The 16,133-nt window shown below is 49.2% G+C and overlaps 1 protein-coding gene and 1 long non-coding RNA gene across 6 annotated transcripts in view; one reads left to right on the forward strand and one right to left on the reverse strand.

Annotated features, from left to right (window-relative positions):
* Nucleotides 1–479, reverse strand: part of LOC308432094 — a 31,168-nt gene extending 30,689 nt beyond the window's left edge. For 4 of the 5 annotated variants that reach the window (XR_013975396.1, XR_013975397.1, XR_013975398.1 and 1 more), the window contains exon 1: nt 30–82. This is a non-coding gene — a long non-coding RNA (uncharacterized lncRNA). Of the gene's footprint in view, nt 1–29; nt 83–359 lie in introns of those variants that run through there. The other variant, XR_013975395.1, reaches the window with a different exon arrangement.
* Nucleotides 273–2,223, forward strand: PCBP1 (poly(rC) binding protein 1). The gene is made up of 2 exons (XM_080931811.1): nt 273–349; nt 479–2,223. The coding sequence occupies exon 2, from the start codon at nt 812–814 to the stop codon at nt 1,880–1,882; it is 1,071 nt and encodes a 356-aa protein (XP_080787937.1). The 5' UTR covers nt 273–349; nt 479–811; the 3' UTR covers nt 1,883–2,223.
* Nucleotides 2,224–16,133: the final 13,910 nt, after the last annotated feature.

Here is a 16,133-nt window from a genome sequence, read left to right on the forward strand (position 1 = left end):
ACGGGGACGAAGGGGCCCCACGTGCCTACCCGAGCGCGTGCACGGCCTCCGGGCCGCGCCTCGCCGCCCCTCCCCCCCGGAAGCCACCGCGGGCCTCTCCCGCCCCCCCTTGCTCCCGCGCATGCGCCCGGACCACCTCACGCGCACGTTTTTAAACCCGCGGCGACCTAGCTACCGCCTGCTGTGGCCTCCCCGGCTTCCTGTATCGCTCCGCGGCCCAACTCTCCGGCGGAGCGACAAAATTATCTGCCTCCGTCACAAAAAAAAAAAAAGTTTCCCCCAGTGTCCTGCCGGTGCCTCTAGGGTTAAAAAAACACGTGCTCCCTCTCCACCTCTGCCAGATTCTCAGGTTTGCCTACGTTGTGTATTTTCTCCCCTCTCGCGGGGCCGCAGGGTTATTTTTCTCAAGTATCGCGCGCGCTGGCGCAGTCTTGTGACCTAAAAAAAGCCGGTCCTCTTTTTTTTTTTTTTCTCCTAGGGGTCCTGCGCGGAAAGCACTTCCGGGGTCAGAGGGTACGCGGGGTTGAAAGCGGGCTTCCCGCCCCGCCCAGACCGCCGAGGCTGCCGCCGGAGTCGCCACCGCCGCGCCCTCGCCCACCCGCCCGTCCGCCGCTCCCGGCCCCGCTCGTCCCCGCCGCCGCTGCCGCTCGTCCGACGACGTCGCCGCGGCCTCCCGCCCGCGCCCGCCCGCTCCCGCGGCCCCCGCTCGCCTCGCGCCGGCAGTTCGGGCCTACTCCTCCCCTCCCCCGCCAGCCGCCCAGGACTTGACCACGTAACGAGCCCAACTCCCGAACGCCGCCCGCCGCTCGCCATGGACGCCGGTGTGACTGAAAGCGGACTCAACGTGACTCTCACCATTCGGCTGCTGATGCACGGAAAGGAAGTAGGCAGCATCATCGGGAAGAAAGGGGAGTCGGTGAAGAGGATCCGCGAGGAGAGCGGCGCGCGGATCAACATCTCGGAGGGGAACTGCCCGGAGAGAATCATCACGCTGACTGGGCCCACCAATGCCATCTTTAAGGCCTTCGCCATGATCATCGACAAGCTGGAAGAAGATATCAACAGCTCCATGACCAACAGTACGGCGGCCAGCAGGCCCCCGGTCACCCTTCGGCTGGTGGTGCCCGCCACCCAGTGTGGCTCGCTGATCGGCAAGGGCGGCTGCAAGATCAAGGAGATTCGCGAGAGCACCGGGGCCCAGGTCCAGGTGGCCGGGGATATGCTGCCCAACTCGACCGAGCGGGCTATCACTATCGCTGGCGTGCCGCAGTCGGTCACCGAGTGTGTTAAGCAGATCTGCCTGGTCATGCTGGAGACGCTCTCCCAGTCTCCGCAAGGGAGAGTCATGACCATCCCGTACCAGCCCATGCCGGCCAGCTCGCCAGTCATCTGCGCGGGCGGCCAAGATCGCTGCAGCGACGCGGCGGGCTACCCCCACGCCACCCACGACCTGGAGGGACCACCTCTAGACGCCTACTCGATTCAAGGACAACACACCATTTCTCCGTTGGATCTGGCCAAGCTGAACCAGGTGGCAAGACAACAGTCTCACTTTGCCATGATGCACGGCGGGACGGGATTCGCCGGAATTGACTCCAGCTCTCCAGAGGTGAAAGGCTATTGGGCAAGTTTGGATGCATCTACTCAAACCACCCATGAACTCACCATTCCAAATAACTTAATCGGCTGCATAATCGGGCGCCAAGGCGCCAACATCAATGAGATCCGCCAGATGTCCGGGGCCCAGATCAAAATTGCCAACCCAGTGGAAGGCTCTTCTGGAAGGCAGGTCACTATCACTGGCTCGGCTGCCAGTATTAGCCTGGCCCAGTATCTAATCAATGCCAGGCTTTCCTCTGAGAAGGGCATGGGGTGCAGCTAGAACAGTGTAGGTTCGCTCGTAACCCCTTCTGCTGTTTTCCCATGATCCAACTGTGTAATTTCTGGTCAGTGATTCCAGGTTTTAAATAATTTGTAAGTGTTCAGTTTCTACACTTTATCATCTGCTAAGAATTTAAAGAAAAATCACATTCTCTGTTCAGCTGTTAATGCTGGGATCCATATTTAGTTTTATAAGCTTTTCCCTGTTTTTAGTTTCATTTGGGTTTTTTGGCTCATGGATTTTATTTTCTGTTTGTCGATAAAAATGTAAGAGTGGAATGTTAATAAATTTCAGTTTAGTTCTGTAATGTCAAGAATTTAAGAATTAAAAAAATGGATTGGTTAAAATTGCTTCGTATTTGAAAGCTGGGAATTACTATCTTAAATCCTTCGGGTGCTTTCTTTTCCCTTTTAAGTATGGGGTGCTTGGAGGCCGAAGGGAGAAGGGTGGGCCTTCCTTGTTCTTTGCAAGCTTTCCTTGCCTTATCGCTGCTGTTCCACTCCCTCTGCCCCAACAAAGGAACTGCAGGTTGAGCCTGCTTTGGGATGTTTACAAAAGACGGGGTCTCTTCCTGGGAGTGACATCTCCCTCCTAGTTCCAGAGAGAGGCCTCTGCCCATTTCTCTGGTAGAAAACACAGGGCTTTCTCAGGTGGAAAAACTGCCCATTCAGTAGGAGGGGATGAATGGAGAGCATCCTGTCCGTCTAGCCAGTTGTTCCCCTACCCCCATCCCGCAGGGAAAACTTAGCCAGGAACAATAAAATATTCTGGGGGAAGGGTTGTGGGAGGGGGCAGGGTCTAGGAGGAAGGGAAAGCACAAGGGTGGGAAGGAGGGCCACAGCTGCAGGGAGGTGGGGATTGGAGGGTCTTGAGTCTGGGATGGCCCCAACAGTAGGACCACGTGGGGAGCCATGCACCTGTGGCAAGTAGCCTGTCAGTAGGTTACACCTGTCAATCGAGGTGCCCAGAAACAAAAGGGTATTTTTGTGATCTTCCTCAGCTGTGTGCAGTAGTTAATTACTGCAGGAAATAATCCTCCCTAAGTGGGACAGTCCTCCCAGGAATGCAGACCAATCCAGGGTGTTAAAATGCAGATTCCTGAGTCCCACTACACACTGAACCAGAAAACTGCATCTTTAACACCCATTAGGAGACCTCTTGAGTTTTTCTTCAGCTTGAGAACAGCTGTGGCAAAGACCTAGTAACCAAGTGCCCATCATCTGAGTCTACGGCTGGACATGAGGGCAAAAAGTGTCGACAGGCAGCACTAGACCCAACAGGAAGACAATAGACAATTAAGTGCCAGAGTGGGCAGTTCAAACCCTGGCCGAGGAATCCCTGGAGGGGGGTGGGTTATCCACAATAAACATTTGTAGATGTTTCTCCGCAGAACTGGGTTGGGGTGCAGGCCTCTTTCTGAGGTTCCCTGGAGATGAGATTTGCATTCACTGATAATGTTGCTGAGGGGTCCAGGTTATAGAACAGATTCTGCTTCGTGGCCTTAAAATCCTGAAAACTGAAGGTGTTCCAGGAACTCCCTAAGCTCGGGACAAAAAGCAGTTTAAGAACACAAACTAGATTGCAGAGGGCCTGTCTCTAGGAGCAGAGATTGCCTAGAATACATGGACAGAGAAAACCAGATTGAAAGATGGGGACAAAATACAATGTATACTAGCCAGGTGTGGTGGTGTATAACTTATTCCTGCACTCAGGAAGTAGAGGCAAGCAGAGCTCTTGAGTTTGTTGTGAGTTCCAGACCAGGCAGGGCTACCATAGACCCTGACTAAAAAAAAATATATATATATATATATATTTTTTTTTTTTTTTTTTTTTTTAATTTGAAGCCAGACAGGTTTACAGTTCAGAGATAGCCAGAGCCACACAGAGAAAAAAAAAAAAAAAAGATGTGCACTTAAATTGGCTGAGTGATTAGGAAGGACATAAGGCCAGTGAGGACCTAGTCCAGTGTCTTCTAGAAACAGCCTTAATCAGGGTAAGTGGACAACAAACTTGAGTCCTCAAACACTAGAGCCAGACAAGCTAGAGTCCCTGCAAGAGGGAAATAGCTCAGATGTACTGTGGGAAAGCACTCAAAACGCCCTCCTCCCCACATACCTAGTAATTTGGGGATAGTTTGGGCAGCAAAGCGTAAGATGGCTCCCACCTTGGAGGAATGAAAGGCAGGAGCAGCCACTAAGAAGCCATCCAAGGAAGACAAGTGGCAGCAAGCAGACTACACACTGGGGACCATGAGAGAACAGTATGGCCCAGGCTTGGTGACAGATGTGCACAGGCAGAAATACCCCACCAGTAACTAGAAACAAAAGCAAGTTACAGCTAACAAGTAAATATAGACCATGGGCTTAGTAGCCTTGGGTGCTGGCGTCTACCCTGGTCAGTCACTACCTGACACAGCAGGGCCTCCAAAGTAGTTTAGAGATAGAACAATTGTATGGCACGCACAAAAGCCTGTGTTCAGTTCAATGCCAACACCATACAAATAAATACTTGAGAAGAAATGGTTGAAGCAACAGAAGAGAGAGTTCACTAGACAGAGCCACTGAGAGAAGTCAGCGTTTCCAGGCTGATGGAAGGGCCGTAGGCTGAAGACAAAAAAAAAAAAAAAAAATTTTAAAGCCAGATGTGGTTGCATAGCCACCAGGAGTCAGAGACAAGTTCACAAGTTTGAAGACCAATCTGTGTACTGAGAACACCCGGCCTTCAGACAAACAGGAAAAAGAAAAAAAAAAACAGACAGGCACGCAGGCCTGTGAGTTCAAGGCTAGCCTAGTCTACAAATTGAGTTCTAGGCTACTTGGGACTACATAACAAGAACCCTTCTCTAAAGGAAAGAAACTAACTCCCTTTCCTTCCCACCCTACAGGGACAGTTAGGTTTGAGGTACAATAGCCTTGTGTAACAGTTCATGTCTTTGATCCTAGCTCTCCAGGAGATGTAGGACACCCTCTGCCTCACAGGTTCAAGGCCAACTTGGGCTACAGGAGATCCTCTCCCCACCCTTCCGTGAGGATTGTTTTAGGCAGTTCTGGTTGCTGAGGAGTGAGAAAGACATTTTGTTTGGTTGTGTAACCGCTGGTGTGGTGCCCACGCTCCTCTCAATGAACCCTCACACACTGAAGAGAAGGAGTATGGGGCTGTAGCTCAGTTGACCGCCTGGTTGCCCAGCTTTGTCAACTCCTGGGTTCCAGGCCCAGAGGAGCGTCCTGTAACCTACTCAGCACATGGCAGCTCGGGGATGAAACCCACACCTGGAAATCCTGAGAGTCACCAGAAAACAAAACAATTCTAATCTCAGCACTTGGGAGGCAGACTAATCTCTGAGTTCAAGGCCAGGCTGGTCCGCTGAGGGAGTTCTAGGACGGCCAGCGTTATACAAAGAAACCCTGGAATGAAGGGATTCGGAAGGAGGGAAGAAAGAAGAAAGAGACTGAGAAGCAGACTGGGAGGAATTTCAGTTTCCACCATTGCTGAATAAAAAAGTAAATTGAGCCAGGTGGGTGGCTCACGCCTTTAATCCAGCACTCAGGTGGCAGAGGCAAGGAGATCTCTAAATTTGAGGCCAGCCTGGTCTCTAGAGCAAGCACCAGGCCAGCCAGGGCTATGATGGTAAGGTCCTGTCTAAAGTAAATAAATAGTGGGTTGTTTTGGTTGTGTTTGTTTGGGCTTTTGGTATGGTTCTGTTGTTAGAGTGCTGGGGTTAAAGGTAAACACCACACTCAGCAGCTCAGTTTTCTGCTCTGTGACTCATTCCCAGTACCCACAGCAGGCAGACAAGCACCCATAACTCCATCCACCTCATCTTCCTCTTCTGGCCTCAGCAGGCACCTGGACTGAACATGCATGCTCTCCCCCCCCCCCCCCCCCCCGCACACACTTACACTTAAAATCTTTCTTTAAAAAAAAAAAAGGTAAATTAAATCTAAATTATAAGGTTTTTGGTCACACACCCCCTCTGCTGTCCACCTCCCCCTCTCCCCCCTCCCTCTTCCCCTCCACTGTCATGTTGATGGGCAAACTAACTAAATGGGGCAAACATTTCAGAGGAATGTGCATGCTTGGAGAGCAAAGGTTCTGACCAGTGATGGGGAACAGCAGAAGCAGGTCCGGGAGCGGAGGAATCCTAGATGGATAGAGGCCACTCAGATAGTCAAATGGCAGTGATCTAACAGAGTAAGAGGGCTCGGTGGGACGTGGGAAGCATCAGGGGAGAGGTTAGGGTGTTGTTGGTGAGGGTCTCACTATGTACCTAGGCGGGCCTTGAGTCAGCCTGTAACTTGAAGCACTGGAATCCCAGGAATGAGTGGCCACACCTTGCTGGTATTCACACACACACACACACACACACACACACCAGCTACTAGGTATAAAGCCTGAGACCTCAAGTGCTCTAGTCCAGGACTCTGCCACTAGGCCACATTCCCAGCCCTTCTTTGTGGTGGGTGTAGTGTCTTCTACCCCTTTATTCCCAGCACTGGAAGTAGAGGCAGGCAGATCTCTTAGGTCAAGGCCAGCTTGGTCTACATAGCAAGCTCTAGGCCAGCCAGGAATACAAAGTCAGGCTCTGACTCAAAAGAAGAAATGTGTTTAGCAAGAATGGCTTGAAAGGGCTGGAGAGGTGGCTCAGCGGTTAAGAACACTGACTGCTCTTCCTAAAAGTCCTGAGTTCAATTCCCAGCAACCACATGGTGGCTCACAACCATCTGTAATGGAATCTGATGCCCTCTTCTGGTGTGTCTGAAGACAGCTACAGTGTGTGTATATATGTATGTATATATATATATCTTTTTTAAAAATAGCTTAAATAATTTACCCTTTGAGATAGCTCCACTATGTTGCTCTGGTCAACCTTGAACTTATGATCCTATCTGACTGACTGCCTCTGAGTGGCTGGGATGACAGGCTTGTGCTACCAGACCTGTTGCTTTTGATAGGAATGTCACTATAAGCAGAAGGTATAAGGTACAGAGGAGACAGGGTGCAGAAGGTGTCTGGGCAGGAATGTTAAACAGTTTGACTTTGGGACTGGTACTCACTCTGCCCCCTTTCCTTTGGGGACTTACACTTCAGAGCTCCCTTGCTCTGTTTCTTCTCTAGGAGCAGCTCAGCCAAACCCCCACCCCCACTGCCCTGCACTTGCAGTTTGTTTTGTTTGGGAATTCCAGGAATGAGTGGGTGCTGGGAGTCAAGACTTGGGCACCTGGGGTTTTTTTATTTCTTTTTTTTAATCTCAGTTTGGGGGGGGGGTTGTCAGAGGAGTGTTTCAGATCAGTTCACCTGGAGCTGGAGTTACAGGTAGTTGTGAGCTGCCTGGTATGGGTGCTGGGGACTGAACCAAGGACAGGATGTTAGGGCTGGAGATGGCTCAGTGACCAGGAGCACTGCTTGTTCAACTCCCAACATCCATATGGCAGCTCACAACTGTCTGTAACCCCAATATCTGATACCCTCATACACATTCAGGCAAAACACCTACACATAAAATAATTAAAATGTTAAAAACAAGCAAAAAAAAAAAAAAAAACCCGTGAAGGAGCCAGCACTATGTGCTAATAGCTCGAGGGCTCCGAATCGAAGCAACCTCACTCCAACAGTCTTGGATCTCGGGAGGCGACGTGTCGCATACTGTCTAGTGTCTTTGTGCTCAGAATTCCTGCCAGCAAGACAAGAAAACAGGCTGCCACAGGAAGAGTCTTCTGCTCACTTTAGCTGACCATTGAAGGGACATCCTAAAAGCCATTGGTATGAGGGACAGGGTCTCGTACCCAGGCTGGCCTCAAACTTGATATATAGGATGACCCAGAGCAGGGGTTCCCACTGAGTCCTGACCCGTTTGGTGGTAACATCAGTTATCCTGTCTGTAAATATTTACATTAGATTCAGAACAGTAGCAAATTATAGTTATGAAGTAGCAACAGAATAATTTTATGGTGGGGGTCACCACAACATGAGGAACTGTACTAAAGTGGCACCGTATTAGGGAGTTTGAGAACCACTCTAGACCTTCCGATCTCCAGCTTTTACCTCCTGAGTTGTGACACTGTAGGTACTCACCTCATCTGGTTTGACAAAGGCCTGGGAATGGAACCCAGGGCTTCCCATGTATGAGTTAAGTACTCTGCCAACCCTACAACCCTAGCCCGCACCTCCAAAACATTATATCCTTACCCTACTTAAAGTAAGTTTCATCTTTACCCATGATTTGAAAACTCATGGGGTCCAGCCTGGGCTAAGAAGAAAAGAAGATACATCCCCCCTTTTCTATGACTATTCTATTCCAGCTTGCTGTCAATATGACTGTCACTCTGGGTCCCTTCAGCCCTCCCTGCCGTTCCTCTATTATTCTTCCGGGCTTCCTTGCATAGGGAAATGATTATCCCTGGCTGGGTGCTCCATCTACACCGGCCTGGGCTCTTAGGACTCCTGCCTCTGAGCTTCCACATCTGCAAGGACTCCGGGATAAGCTAACAACTCTGCACTCCACTGAGGATCCTGGCTCTTCTAAGGAGGACTCTGCACTCAGCTGAGAATCCTGGCTCCGACTAGGGATCCCAAGCTCCAGCCCTGGCTCTGACAACTATTTACAGTGACCTTGGACAAGTTGCTCCTGCCTTCTAGGGCTCAGTCTTCCAAGTCAGAAGACAGAAGGAGATAATATCCACCATTCTCTGGCTGCCTTGGAATATAATACTGCCTTTGTGGCCCCCATCCCTGCTCTGCCTCCTGACACTGGGCCGCCTTCTAACACACAAGCCTTCTGTCAACGCCAAGGAGAAGAGTAGGAGTGAGCTGGAAGACGCCCCTTCAGCTTGGGATTTGGGGGTTCTGGAGGGTTTTGTTTCATTTTTTTTGTTTTTGAGAAAGACTCTCCCGTACTCTAGATTGGACTCTAAATCGTTGTGGTGCTGGAAAGACCTTGAACTCTGGTTTCTCAGGCTTCCATTTCCTCTGTTTTTGCTTTGAGGCAGGGTCTCTGTTATATATCTCTGGCTTGTCCTAAAACAGTGTAGGTCTGGTTGGCATCAAACTCACAGAGCCCCACCTGCCTCTCCCTCTGCCTCTGCCTCTCTGGGGCTTCCTGAGTGCTGGGATTGCAGGTGGGCCCCACCATGCCCACCCAGCTTAGCATTGGCACCTCTTCCTGAGGCCTGACAGTAGGAGAAGGAGGAGAAAGAGGAGAAAGAAGAAAAGAGATTATAGGGAGATTTGTTCCAACACAGCTGGTTGTGCCTGCCCACTCCAGAGGACACTAAGCTAGATAAAGATCCTAACGTCCCTCCTCTCCTTTGTCCTTCTGCTGGTGGGTCAGAGAGGTCTCTGCCTTTGACCTCAGACCCACTTAAGTAGAAACAGAGACTGCCTATACCTCTCCCTGCTCAGTGGCTGCACGTACTTCCAGGCATCAAGGTAGCTACAGCATCTATAGTCTAGTGACAGTAAGCACATTGCCTGCCCAGCACAGGCGTTTACTTACGTATGTAGTCCAGGCTAGCCCAACTTCAAATGGTTTATTTGTTTTTGGTTTCTATCTATCTATCTATCTGTCTGTCTATCTGTCTGTCTGTCTGTCTGTCTGTCTACCTACCTACCTACCTACCTACCTATTTATTTATTTGAGATGGAGTCTCACTTTTTAGCCCTGACTGGTCTGGAAGTATGTAGATCAGGCTAGGCTGGCCTCACTTTTGCCTGGCAAGTGCTAAGAATACGCAGCATGTACCACCAAGTCCTGCTCTTATTTTTTTCACATTGAAGTATTTACTTATAGAGGACAGGATGTGCAGAGGTCAGAGGTCAATTTACCGGAGCCAGTTCTTTTGTCTGCTCGATGGGTCCCAGAAGTTGGAGTCAAGTTGTCACACTTGGCTGAGAGCGCTTTTTCCTGCTGAGCACCCTTTCTGTACCTCAGGGGCACCTTGTATATTTCAGACAGGGTCTCACTCTGTAGCCCTGGAACTTCTCAGCGACAGTTACAGACCTAGTTGGTTAATTCGCCTTTATGGTGTAAGAATGCTCTCTGACTAGGTACAAGGGTGCATATCTCAGGAGGTACAGACAGACTCAGCTCAAGGTTATTTTCAGCTACAGAGTGAGTTAGAGAGTAGTCTGGACAACATAGCTCCTGAATCCAGAAAGAAAAGTGAGGTGGGGCAGTGGTGGTGCAGGACTTCAATCCCAGCACTCTGGGGGCAGAGGCAGGCCGGATCTCTTAGTTCAAGACCAGCCTGATCTACAAAGAGAGTTTCGGAACAGTCCGGGATACACAGAGAAGCCTTGTCTTGAAAAACAAAACAAAAGGAAACAAAATCAAAAACAAAGAAGGAAAAAGAAAGAAGGAAAGGTGGGTTGGATGGATAGCATTTTGACCTTCAGGTTCTCACTGGGCTATTCCCACATCTTTTGACAGGACCTCAGGGGAGTCAGATGCAGGCAGTTATTTGCTGACCTGACCCTGGACCACCCCTAGCAACATTTGAGACTAGGCCTACATAATATCTAATGCTCACTCTGTGAAAAGCCCACTCTGGCTTATAAATAAAATAACTGATTGAATCCTAAGATCGATTTCTATGAAGTAGTGTTTTGTTTTGTGTTGAGACATGGTCTAATGTACTCCAGGCAACCTAAAGATGACCTTAAACTCTGATCCTCCTGTCTCTTCTTTCCCAAGCACTGGGATTATAGGTGTGTACTTTCCTACCCATTTGAGATTGTTAAATTTGACGCCAACCCCCCTCCTGTTCAGAAGGAACCAATCCCAGGTCAGAGTTATTGAATAAATGCAGCTCCAAGCTGCATTTCTAGTGGCTGAAAAAACAAACAAAACAAAACAAAGAAACCCTATCTTTAGGCACATTGTCTTTTGTTTTTCAGTCGCTTAAATAAACAGGTTCTATGGAACCCAGACTGGCCTTAAATCCACCGGTAATCCTCCTGTCTCGGCCTCCAAGTAATGGAGTTAAAAGCAAGAACCATCGTGTCTGATTTTCTTAGTGACTTTGAGTGTCCAACTTTCAATTTAAAAAACAAAGCATGCTGCACATGGTGGCTCGCCTGGAATTCCAGCCCACACTCGCACACAGAGGGTGAGGCGCACGACCACCCTGAGTTCCAAGCCAGTCTGGACAGGAGGAGCCTTGTTAGAGGAGCAGAGCCGGCCACGCAAGCATGAGGACCTGAGTTTAGAACCCACATAGAAGAGTGCACTGTGGTGCAGCCTTTGATCCTATCCCTCTGGAACCAATGGTAGATGCAGCTCCCAGCCCGAGGCCAGCCGGGAACCCAGAGCAAGTTCCAGGACAGCCAGGACTACACAGAGAAATCACGCTTCACAAAAACAAACAAATGAAAACAAAAGACATTGCAGCTGCACCTGAAGCACTGGGTGGGGGGATGGAGACCGAATCCCAGGGCTTCCTAATCAGCCCACCCATCAGGGTCAAGAAGAGACCCTGTCTCAGCAAATATGGTAGAAAAGTCTAAAGACAGCAGGCACCACATCCCTGGTGCCTGATGACATATAAATTAAAAAAACAGATAAATAAAATAGATCAAAATCTGCAAATTATAACTTTCAAAATGATTTTTTTTTTTTTAATTTGAGACAAGATCTTCATATGTTCTCCAACTGTCCTGGAATTTACCATGTGGACCAGGCTGGCCTCAAACTCAGAGATATCCTCCTGCCTCTGCCTTCTTAGCACTGGGACTAAAGATGTGTGTCACCACACCTGCCTTTTGGAGGGGACCCAGAGTCTCACACACATAAGGCTGGGAGTCTACATGAATGCTGGGTACAAATAAAAAGTCCCTCTGTCTCTGTTAATGTGCACAACTCCTTTCCTTATGTGAAGTATGCAGGTATGTTTTAATTTTATCACACAGAGACCTTATTATACCATAAATATCCATTTTATTTATTTGGAGGAGGGTGTTTGGGGACTGAACCCTTACCAGGGAGCTGTTCTGCCACCACCCTTATTCTCCCTTTTATTCATTTGTTTATTTCTATTTTTCTCCCCACAAGGCAGGATCTCACCTTATAGCCCTGAAACTCACAGATTGGCCTCCAATCCAATCCTGCTTTCTCCTTCTGAACACTGGTGCCTGCCTGAAGCGGGTGCTAGGAATTGAATTTGACCTTCTGCAAGAGGTCAGCCCAGCCCCAAGATTCTGTTTGTTTAAGTGCACATGTATCTGTGTGAGTGTATGTTCATCTGTGAGTGTGTGGGAGAGGGGGGAGGTGCCAGAGGCAGAAGGAATATAGGATTTCCTGGAGCTGGATTGCTTTCACTCTCTAGAGTGAACCATTGGCTTACATCAGACATTACCAACTGCAAGGTCACCTTCCTGCACCCACCTCCCTCACCTCCATCCTCATCCCCCTCTGGCTCCCCACTCTCTCTGCACCCATCCCCTCCCTTCTCTCTCCTTCCTTGCCCTTTCCCTCTTACTCCCATCCCATAGCACCGTCTTTCATACAGAAAGCCACCATCCTTATAAGACCAGCTATGTCTGTTTGCAAAAGATCATGGCAGCTGGGCCGGTTGCCGGTTATGCCCTTCACTTGAGGAGAGAATGGAAGGGTCACTGGACCCTCATCTGAAGACATCCACTCCCCCAAGACACTGTGCGCAATTCTGCCCTCATTGCAGTTAGACTCCAGGCCTGGGAAGGTGCTAGAGAAGGGGACTTTTCAGAGGTGGGGTAGCCACCACCCACCACCCACACTGGATGCAGACCCTCCAGTGTGGCCGCTTTAGGGTCACTCTTGCTCCGGTCTATAATGAGGCCTGATAAACTCATTTCTTCCCTAGGGTGAACATTGGTGGAATTGAATTTTTTTTTTTGGGGGGGGGGCTGGTTGGTAGTGGCTCACACTTTTAATTCCAGCAGTCAGAGGCAGGTGGATATCTGAGTTTGGGGCCAGCCTGGTCTACAGAGCAAGTTCCAGGATTGTCATTAGGTCCTCAGAACCGGTAGGCTGGTTCACATCTCCCCAAGGAAAAACCTGTACAAGTTTCCATCCTCCCTCACGGGTCCCCCTTCCCATCTTCAGCTTCCCTCACCTCCAGCCATCAGTCTTTGGCAAACATTTGTCTGCTTCCTGTATTTAGGTATTTGCTGACAGAACATTTCTCACCTACAGTATTGCAGACAGAATACAGAATGCTTGGCCTTTGCTGTCTGACCCCTGTCAGGTAATGTAAAATTTCAAGCTTTATCCACATTGCACAAGAATCAGAGAATCAGGGCTTCTTGCCTTTGTATGGTAACAGCTTCAGATCCATTACTACATTTGTCCCTTTACCAGAACCCAGGCTGGCCTCAAACCTGCAATCCTCCTGTTTCACTCTGATGAATGTTGGAATATGGCTCTAGCCTCCAACTCACTAGTAGCAGAGGCTAGCCTTGATCTCCTGATCCTTTCTCCTCTACATCCCCTACATTCCAAATGCTAGATTTACAAGTATGTCCAGCTGTACCCCAGCCTATAAGGTTTAACATTTATTTCGTTGTTCTTGCCTTATCTAAAAAAGTAGTTCAAAATCCTGAAGGTTTGCTTTCCTTTAAGGGTCTTATAGTGTGAGGCTGGGGAGATGCTTCAGTCCTTGCCATACAGGGACCCCAGCACCCACCTAAAGACTGGTGTGGTAATGTTTGTAAGTCCGGTGGTCAGAAGTTGGGTACAGATGTACCAGACAGCTAGTGCAAACAGTAAGCCACACTGAAGAGACCCCACTTTAAAAAGTAACATGCAAGGCCTGTGTAATAGCTCGGCAAGCCTGACACCCTGAGATCAATCCCCACACACCAAGACAGGGTTTCTAGTGTAGCCTTGGCTATCCTGGAACATGCTCTGTAGACTAGGCTGGCCTTGAACTCAGAGATACACCTGCCTCTGCCTCCCCCACATGATGGGCTTAAAGGTGTGAGCCACCACCAACCAGCCAAAAAGAGTTGTTGTTTTATTTTTAATTTATTTTTAAGTTATGTGTAGGTGTGTGTGTGTGTGTGTGTGTGTGTGTGTGTGTGTATGTGTGTGAGTGTGTGTGAGCACGTGCGCGTGCCCATGTAGCTCAGGGGCTTCAGCTCCCCTGGTGCTGAAGTTACAGCAGTTATATTGAATGATATCAAATATTGAGAGAGCTGCTTATTCTGACTCATGCAATCAGTGCATCGGAACAAAGCCCTCGGTGTAATGATAATGAGCTTTCTCTTTGCAGTCCTGACCAATGAAGCTCCCTGGGCTTTAACTTTTGTGGCAGAAATCAGACAGTGCATAGAGGGGTGAAGCCTGCTCCTGCCCCCAGGAGCTGTCCACAAGACAGATGAGGTACCCTCTGCACGGGGAAGTGAAGGTTTCAGAGGCCATCTTTGTTTCTCAAATGTATTTCCCCGTTTTACATTTACTTTTTATGTGTATATGTATGGGGAGGGGCCTCCTGTACCCCATAGTATCCCTGTGGAGACCAGAAGACAACTCGCAGGGGAGCACCTTTCTCTGCTGAGCCGTCTCCCCTGTCCTGGAATGTCCTGTTTGCTTGTTATTTTACTGATTAGGACAGGGTCCCCTGAGCCCAGGCTGGCCATGAACTACACAGCATCACCTTGAATTTCTGGTCTCTTGTCTCCATGCCTAGCCCATGCTGTGCTCGCTCGGCCTGAATCCCAGAGCCTGGAGATTGTTAGGCAAGCACCTACGAACCACATCCTAGCCCTGCAGCTGGTGGTTTTGAATTTGAGTTGTGTGCACGTACTGGTGCTTAGCACTGAATCAGGTCACACATCACTGTCTCAGATAAACTCTCAGGTCTTTGGTAAAAGAAGGCACCTTGGCCTCACAATGAATAATGGAGACTCTAGAATTGAAGGACTAGCTCTCTGACCAGCCATCTGACCTATGGCAAGTTACTAAGTCAACTCCTGGCCAGTGGTAAACCTAGTGACAACTGCCATTATGATTATAAAAGGCTGTTGTGCCTTCAGGCTTCCTTTTTGTTTATTGTTTGTGTGTGTGTGCTGGTGTGTGTGTGTGTGTGTGTGTGTGTGTGTGTGTGTGGCATGAAATGCACAAGGAGGTACACATATGGAGTGAAAACTTAAGGGTTCTTTGGAAAGTCTGTTGGATGGTGTTTTGCTGGGGCAAACACGGGAAGGAATATTTGCTTAAAGTGGACACAGGTGTGAAAGGCTGAGGCCGACTCATGAAGGAACTTTAGCTGAAGCAGACGCAGGACAGAGGATGTTCTGCTAAAGCGAAGGCGTGTAGAAGGATTCTTTGCTAATGACAGGCATGTATTGGTCTGTTTTACATTGTGTAGTTGACCTGCATCTATCTGACAAAAAAACTTCTGGTAGTGTGCTACAGTTAGTTTCTTGCTGCTTTCCCAGGCTTGGGCTGATTGGCAGAGGAATGTCAGCTGATACAAATGCTCCTGCTGAGGCAAGGCACAGGAAGTACACGGTCCAGATGATGTTTGGAAAGATGTAAAAAGTCCTCGACAGACAGCGACAGAGGCTGAACTGGCTACTGGCTGTGCAGCGCTTGTGGGTCTCCTGTCTTCACTGATCTTTGCTTCCCTGGCCTTCCTTGTGGCCCCTTTTGCTGACTTGTGCAGAGGCTGAGGCCTCTGCTAGGCAGCGCCACTGCTGCCGATTCCTGTTTGCTCTTCTGACCTGTGAACTGAACTGCCGATTTCCAGGCAACACAGACAGGAGATGCTCCCTTTCTAAATAGGTCCACTTCCCCTATACACATGTGTGGTGTGAAGTGTGTTTGTATATGTGTATACATGTGAGCTATGCGTGTGTATGTGTGGGTACACGTGTTTGTATGTGTGTAGGTACACATGTGTGATGTGAAGTGCATGTGTCTGCATGTGTGTGCACACGTGTGGTGTGCATGTGGAAGACCAAAGATGAAGTCAGGAATTGTTCTCAATCATTCTTTCCCCTTACTTACTTAGGAAGGATCTCTTTCTCTTCTTTCTTCTCTCTTCTGAAACACAGTTTCTCTGTGTTGTCCTGGCTGTCCTGGGACTTGATTTGTAGACAAAGCTGGCCTCGAACTCAGAGGTTCACCTGCCTGTGCATCCCAAGGGCTGGGATTAAAGGGGTGCACCACCATGCCTTTCGAGGAAGGTTCTGTCAATCAAACCCAGGGTTTAGTATTGATAAGGCCAATGATGTGATCAGTTTTCCTGGGGATCCCACTCTAGCTTCTAGGGCT

This window comes from Micromys minutus (assembly GCF_963924665.1).
Source record: "Micromys minutus genome assembly, chromosome: 18".
Lineage (NCBI taxonomy): Eukaryota > Metazoa > Chordata > Mammalia > Rodentia > Muridae > Micromys > Micromys minutus.

Excerpts from the sequence above, each read along its gene's own strand:
- PCBP1 (XM_080931811.1), top strand. The coding sequence starts at position 812 with ATGGACGCCGGTGTGACTGAAAGCGGACTCAACGTGACTCTCACCATT.